The 7,319-nt window shown below is 43.0% G+C and overlaps 1 protein-coding gene across 1 annotated transcript in view; it reads left to right on the forward strand.

Annotated features, from left to right (window-relative positions):
* Window positions 1-7,025, forward strand: part of LOC137503250 (zinc finger protein 248-like) — a 72,357-nt gene extending 65,332 nt beyond the window's left edge. The window contains exon 2 of the mRNA XM_068230791.1: window positions 6,394-7,025. Within this exon, the coding sequence (XP_068086892.1) occupies window positions 6,394-7,025 (632 nt within the window). The remainder of the gene's footprint in view (window positions 1-6,393) is intronic.
* The last annotated feature ends 294 nt before the right edge of the window (window positions 7,026-7,319 follow it).

The raw sequence follows: 7,319 nt of genomic DNA on the forward strand, positions 1-7,319 counted from the left end.
TCTTAAAGGTATGTTGTTGTTCTTTCTTTCACTTTTTCGTGTTGTGATGTCCAGTACAGGGGTTAATTTAAATTATCCACGGTTTGTTGTGACACTTCTCCACTTGTTAAGGTAAGTTTTTCTTGTTCTCTTGTTGTTGGAAGGAGTGTATAGTGTCTGATTAAGCTTCCACTTATTTCTTACGAACTGGTGCAGTTGTGTAACTGCTAGTTCATACCTTGGGCTGGCCGTTATGGTTGTTGTTGTGGTGTTTGGCAATGTAACGGCACAGTACTCATAGAATTTCACCGGATATTCAAACTGTCCTTCCCATTTAACACAGATATACCCATTTTTTATTTTGTTGAGTTATAAATTTTTCTTCACAATGCATTTATAGCAGTCACTTAAACACGAAATCGAAAAGCTTTCAGCCATTCAAACACTATTTTGTGAAAATAAGTTTTTATAGATATCGGACATAGGCTTTAGGGGAGAAAATTTGAACATACAATAAACTAATTTGAATGTTAGGATGTGTAAAATATCCTTTGCACTCCATTTTTGTAACAGAATATTCATCAGTCTGCATCTGGTGGCAGGGTCCGGTGTTGTGGTTCATTGACTCCAGTTACTTCGGTCTCGGGCCATGTCTGCATGTAGTCTTCCAACTTTCAGGCCGTTGTGCACTTTATCAGTATATGCTGTCTGGTTCGTCCCTAGCGCCTCTTTTCTCCGACTTTCTGTGTAATACTCTGACTTTCCCAATGTATCGTCCTCTACACGCAACACTTGCCCAAAGCAGCGCACACGCCTTTCCCCAATTTTCTTCTGGATCGCTGCAATGCCAAAACGTTTTCTAATAACATCATTTGAAATGTGATCTAGTCTAGTTATGCCAGCCTTCCACCTAAGCAACTTCGTATCCATGATGCTCATTTGGCGTTCTACCTCTAGAGCTGGGCAGCATTCGTTGCCGTAGAAAACGACAGGATGGATATCGATAGGACAGATATCAGTTCGGTAGAACTTAGTTTAGAGATGGCCCTTCGTCCCAAGTTCGGAAGGGCGCTTGTTGTCATTCTCCTCTTCAGTCAGGCTTTGTATATCCTTCAGTTGACTTCATCAGTAAGTCGGCCATAATCATAGATTGTGGAACCAATATACTTAAATATCTCTACTCGTGCTATATCTTCAACGTCAACATCCATGGTTCCAACTTCTCGACGATTTAATGCAATGTATTCTGTCTTGTTCTTGTTAAGGCGCGGGGCTTATTGCGCTAGTCGATTGTTCCAGTCTTCTGTTTGACGCTTCAGGTCTAGCTGATTCTCTTCAGCCAAATGATATCATTTGCTTAGAGAAGTGTCCATGGTATTGGACTGCGCAGGTTTGTGGTAATTGTGTCCATCACAAGAATGAGCTGCAGTGGTGATAAGCCGGGGTCTTGATGGACTCCTACAGTTATGCGGAAGTCATCAGACGCTCCTGCGGCAGCTTGAACACAACTCATTTGTTCTTTGTAGAGTAATTATACCCTCTCAGCAAGGTGATCTGGAATGCCATGTACTTGTAGGGCTGACTGATTAGGTCATGAAGTACCCGATGGAAGGGCTTCTAAGGGTCCAGAAATTTGTGATGAAGCCTCTTATTCTTTTCACAGTGTTTCTCAAGTAACAGTCCGGCAACATGGGTTTCTCCTATTGCGCGACAATTTTACACAAATCCAGCTTGGCTTGTTGTATGTTTGGCTAAATCGCTAATCCTTTTGTCGAAGATTTGTTCTAAGTCTCTCGCTGCGAGGCTCAGAAGTATGTTCGGGCCGTGATTAGAAAAATCGCCAGGCCTTCCCTTATTTCTGAATTGATACTCCGTCGCCAGTCTGTTTATGACCTTCTTTGATGATTTGGCTGAAAAGCTTGCTTTAGCCACACTGCTGCATCCCCCCATTGAGAGAAACAAAACTCTGCTGGAATATAATCGGGGCAGATGGCTTTCCCTGATTTCATTTCCTTCAGCATAGCCTGGACTTTAGTGACGTCATTTTCCTACGTTGGACCTTCAACAGCGGAGGTGATTAGGATTGGTAGATACGGAAATTCCATGATTGAAATGTTGTCAAAAGAGATCCGCCAGTGTACTCGCGCTTCCCGCCTGTCCAGTAGCAAATCGTCTGTTTTCTCATTGATGCCGTAAAAACGTTGGACTTCTGACGTTTTGCGTTGGCTCGATTGACTAGCCGTTAAAAATTCCGCTCGAATTCGCGCATGTCATGTTTCACATATAGTCCTGCCTACCGGTTTGATTATGTTACGGCAAATACCTCCTTCATTTTACGAGTGGCAGCCTTGTAGGCATTCCAACGAGCAAGAAACTTGTGGTACAGCTGGTTCTTCAACCGTACTGCATATTTAACATCTTCATTCCTTAGCCATACGTCATTTTTAATCCTTCGTTGTCATCGCCCTGACTTAAACGTTCCAGGAATAGAGCGAAAGGCGTCTTTCAGTTTAGTCCGGCTCACTTCAACTATGGTGATTTGTGACTCTGTAACTTTTGCAACGACTTTAGTCTCCTTCTTCAGTGGCAACCATTTGATCCCACTTCGTCTATTTCCTGTGAATTATTGGGCTCTTGGTGACTTTTTCCACAGCTTAGAAGACTGGTCGTTGTTGCATCGCAAGGATTTAATAAGGGGCAACTGTTATCTCTAGAACATCTTCGAGATTTCACCCTCTCACAAGGATGCAGTCAATGCGAATTGGATGGGAGCCACTGTAGTACTGAGTAGATGAATATCACTCTTTTTGAACCGTGTGTTTGCGGTGATCAGTTTCTGCATAATCGCGAATTTGTTGGGCATCGTCGTTCTTTTCTCCATGTCCATGAACGCCATGGACTGTTTGTTCTTCTTTCCTCGGTCCGACACGTCCATTCAGATCAACGGCAGCGATAAGATAGTCAGCGGTCTTCTTGTGAGGCAGTGCCCAGAACGCATCTTTGGTTTCCGTGCGCACGTCAGTTTGTGGAGCGTTGCGCTGAAACGATGGAATTTCCTTCTCTCCCCAATGCGGACGAGTTACATCAAGCGATTGTCAAACTTTTGCACCTCGGAGACTGAACCGTCAAATTTAGCTGATATGACAATGTCAACACCATGAGCTGTTCTTCGGTTTCTGTTGTACACCAGTTAGTAACCACACCTCTTTTCACATGACTTTTCTCTATTCCATCTTTTTTCCGCACCTCTCAGATGCCTACAAGCCTTCTCTCAAGTGCAGTGGCTTATTCGCTACTTCACCCAGGAGTAATTCAATGATGGGATACAAAATGGGGGTACTAGCATGGTTAGCCGTCACAGCCCGTGCGACGGTAACCCAAGCATACTTTTCATGCTGACTGGGCACTGCCAATGCGCGTCCCTTCCAGGGGCTGCACTAACCTTGGCTCCGATACCATGAGACATATTTCTATAATGATGTAACGGTATTATTTTACGGCCGGCTTGTCTTGAAGCATTTAAGGGCTCATGACGGACGGTAGTAACGCAGCTGCGGACATGGAGAACAGATGCCTTTTGCAGCCACTCCTCTAGAGAAGAAACGCTACCCTCTTTTCTGCATTAACTTCCAGAAATTTAGTATACCTCTTCCGCCATCTGGTCCCTAGTGAACGTCTCCATCTCCGCCAAAGTTGCCATTAAAGATTTTGTACATGTTTGGTACGCGAGAGCTTTCATATTTTGCTCATGTTCATCGGCAGGCCAGCGGGGAACCCGTATCCGTCACCTGGGAAGCGCCACATGTTACAGCAATATAGCTGGTTCGTGTAGAATATTTATCAATGCAAAATGAAACATTATTTTACTGAAAACTAATTGTGAACCTGATAAATTACTTGTCACAGGAATCACGTATTCACGTAAAGAAGAAGGGTTACAGGCTTTTGCACCTTTGCTTGGTGTGTTATGCCACAGAACGCATGACATACAATCCAGTGTCGTATTTTCTGCCCCCTGTTGTCTAGTGGTGTCAACATCAATATCTTGTTTGATGATCAAGAGATTTGATCTGTTATATCTGGAATCAATGTCCCCTTTCATTTGTCCACTTATTTTCTCCAAAGAGTGCAGTAACAATGCATGGTCGAGCCTCCCATTACTTTGCTTGTGAGCCAGTCATGCATTCGACTGGGCCATATGAATTCAGTTCATACAGCATGAATCGGAAAATACCAGTTCATATTACGATATATTTTAGCCCGCGTGATCGATTTTCCCATGTGGCAGTTGTAAGCGTATCTCACCTTTAACCAAGAAATTTGCATTTCCCGCCCTTCTTCCGTAGAATATGTAGAACTACCCTGTGGTGGGGAGACATGCTCAGAATTGGATGCTATCCAACTATGTTATGAATCCACTAAAAATAATCGCGTTGCCCGTGACCTTTTGAATTAAATAGAATAACATTCCTTCCTTTACATAGCAGCAATATCCACTACGGTGCAATTCAACGTCTTGTCATCTCGAATTTTGGCTCAAGCCTTGATTTTCACGCTCCTTCTATGCGTATTGTTAAAGTAATACGTGTAAGAATATTCAGGATATTAGAACATTGTAATAAAACGCTACCACCAATGCCATATTCTGTGTTGCCTTCATAATGCCTTTAACAGCAGTGTCTTGAGGAGAAAAGACAGTATCAATGATAGCGAGAGAGCCGTCGTATACTTGTTATATTTCAGCTTTTCCAGGATTTCATCAGGATTAGTGGCTTCCGTGTTAAATACAGGAATTAAGACGTAGACTGTTGTAGTACATGATAGTAAGTATGAACGTCCTTGTATAAACCTACCGTCCTATATGTAGGTTGGCTATGTTTGATTGCACATCAAAGATACATATTTCGGAAAAGCGACACAGTGACATAATAAAATGGTATAGTGATATGATAACAATGTACAAATACAATATGTATATTTGTGTGACAAAATAACATTCATAAAAGATTAGCCATGTTTCAACAGATCTTGCTGAATGTCGACAAGCGTTCTCAACTTTATTAATATCTACAACACAGACATTCTCTCAAACAACCTCAAGAACAAGGTCCTTTACAAAAATTATTACTTGCCTGCGACAAAGAGCAGAGTGCTTCAACAAGATCAAAACTCCAAAGCATATGCCGTTCTTTATGTAGGGAACAGACTACGGATTTCGATAGAATTATATGTGCTGGATTAAAGAGTTTGTACGAGTATTTACCCTTCTAGGCTGGACCACTTCTAATGCTTTCTTCAAAATTAACTCGTACATTTCTAAACCTTGCCAAGTTTCTTGCGCGTGATATCGTGATTAATAAAAGACGCAACATATTCTCGCAACAAGTGAGAGCTTTTGAAATTTAACCTCAGATGATGTTTACTCTCAGGAATGTAATGTTTATGAGAAACGAGCTCTCTGCACTGGATATCAGTGATTGGAATATCCAGTAGCAAATCCCCTGTGTGAGAGTTGTAGTGGAGTTGGCTGTTGAACTATTGGTCACATGGTTTTAATTTGTCACTGTAGATCGAGACCCGAGGAGAGCTATAGAGATCAACCTCCGGATGGCGGATCACCTAGTTTTAGGTGTACTGTGTGCAGTGACGTCCTGGCAGGGAAGTTGGACCTCTTGCAACATCTGAAGAGACACAAGGAAGATCGACCCTTCAAGTGCGATCACTGCCGAAGCAGCTTGTCGGAACACCTCAGTATCCACCCGCTCCAAGTGTGCGGATTTTCTGATAAATGCTTTACAAAGAGGAAAATGCTGACAGGGGACACGCGATTGCATGAAGGTGGGATTATAAACGATTGCTCAGTATCTCATAAAAATTTCAGGAAAAGGCCGGACGTTATGCGGTCTCACACGAGCGAGAACCGATATTGCTGCAACGACTGTGGAAAATCCTTCAGCTGGAAAAAACCAGCAGGTCACATGGGTATTCACACAGGCAACAAGCCTCATTTTTGCACTGTATGTTGCAAATCATTTGCCGAGAAAAGCAGTTTATCTTATCACAAGCTGACTAAAACAGGAGAGAAGCCATACAGGTGCAATGTCTGTAGCAAGTCATTCATACAGAAAGGCAGTCTAACCGATCATATGTGGACCCATACAGGCGAGAAGCCAAACAGTTGCAATGTCTGTGGCAAATCATTCGTACAGAGAGATAAACTAACCGTTCATATACGGACCCATACAGGTGAAAAGCCATACAAATGCAACGTTTGTAGCAAATCATTCATACAGAAAAGCATTCTAACCATTCATATCCGGACCCATACAGGCGAAAAGCCATACAGATGCAACGTCTGTAGCAAATCATTCATACAGAAAAGCATTCTAACAGGTCATATCCGTACCCATACAGGGGAGAGGCCATACTCTTGCAATGTCTGTGGCAAATCATTCATACGGAGAGGTAAACTAACCGCACATGTGCGGACCCATACAGGCGAAAGGCCGTACAGATGCAACGTCTGTAGCAAATCATTCATACAGAAAAGCATTCTAACAGGTCATATCCGTACCCATACAGGGGAGAGGCCATACTCTTGCAATGTCCGTGGCAAATCATTCATACGGAGAGGTAAACTAACCGAGCACATGCGGAACCATACAGGCGAGAAGCCATACAGCTGTAATGTGTGTGGTAAATCATTCACAATAAAAGGCAGTCTGACCGATCATATGCGGATCCATACAGGCGAGAAGCCAAACATTTGCAATGTGTGTGGCAAATCATTCATACAGAGAGTTACACTAATCGAACATATGCCGACCCATACAGGCGAGAAGTCATACAGGTGTAATGTCTGTGGCAAATCATTCATTCGGAGAGGTAATCTAACCGAACATATGCGGACCCATACAGGCGAGAAGCCATACAGCTGCAATGTCTGTGGCAAATCATTCATAAGGAGAGGTAAACTAACAGAACATATGCGGACCTATACAGCTGCAATGTCTGTGGCAAATCATTCACGAGCAAAAGCAGTCTGACCGATCATATGCGGAGCCATACAGGCAAGATGCCTTTCAGGTGCAATGTTTGAAGGTAGTCTCACCGATCATATGCGGACCCATACAGGCGTGAAGCCATACAGCTGCAATGTTTGTGGCAAATCATTCATAAAGAAAGGCATTCTAACCGGTCATATGGGGACCCATACAGGCGAGAAGTCATAAGGCCGCAATGTCTGGTGCAAAACATCCAGAATGAAAGGCAGTCTGACCTAACTGTTCATATGCGGACACAAACAGAAGAGAAGCCATACTGTGGCAAAGTTTATTCCA

The sequence above is a fragment of the Anabrus simplex genome, chromosome X (genome assembly GCF_040414725.1).
Source record: "Anabrus simplex isolate iqAnaSimp1 chromosome X, ASM4041472v1, whole genome shotgun sequence".
NCBI classification, from domain to species: Eukaryota; Metazoa; Arthropoda; class Insecta; order Orthoptera; family Tettigoniidae; genus Anabrus; species Anabrus simplex.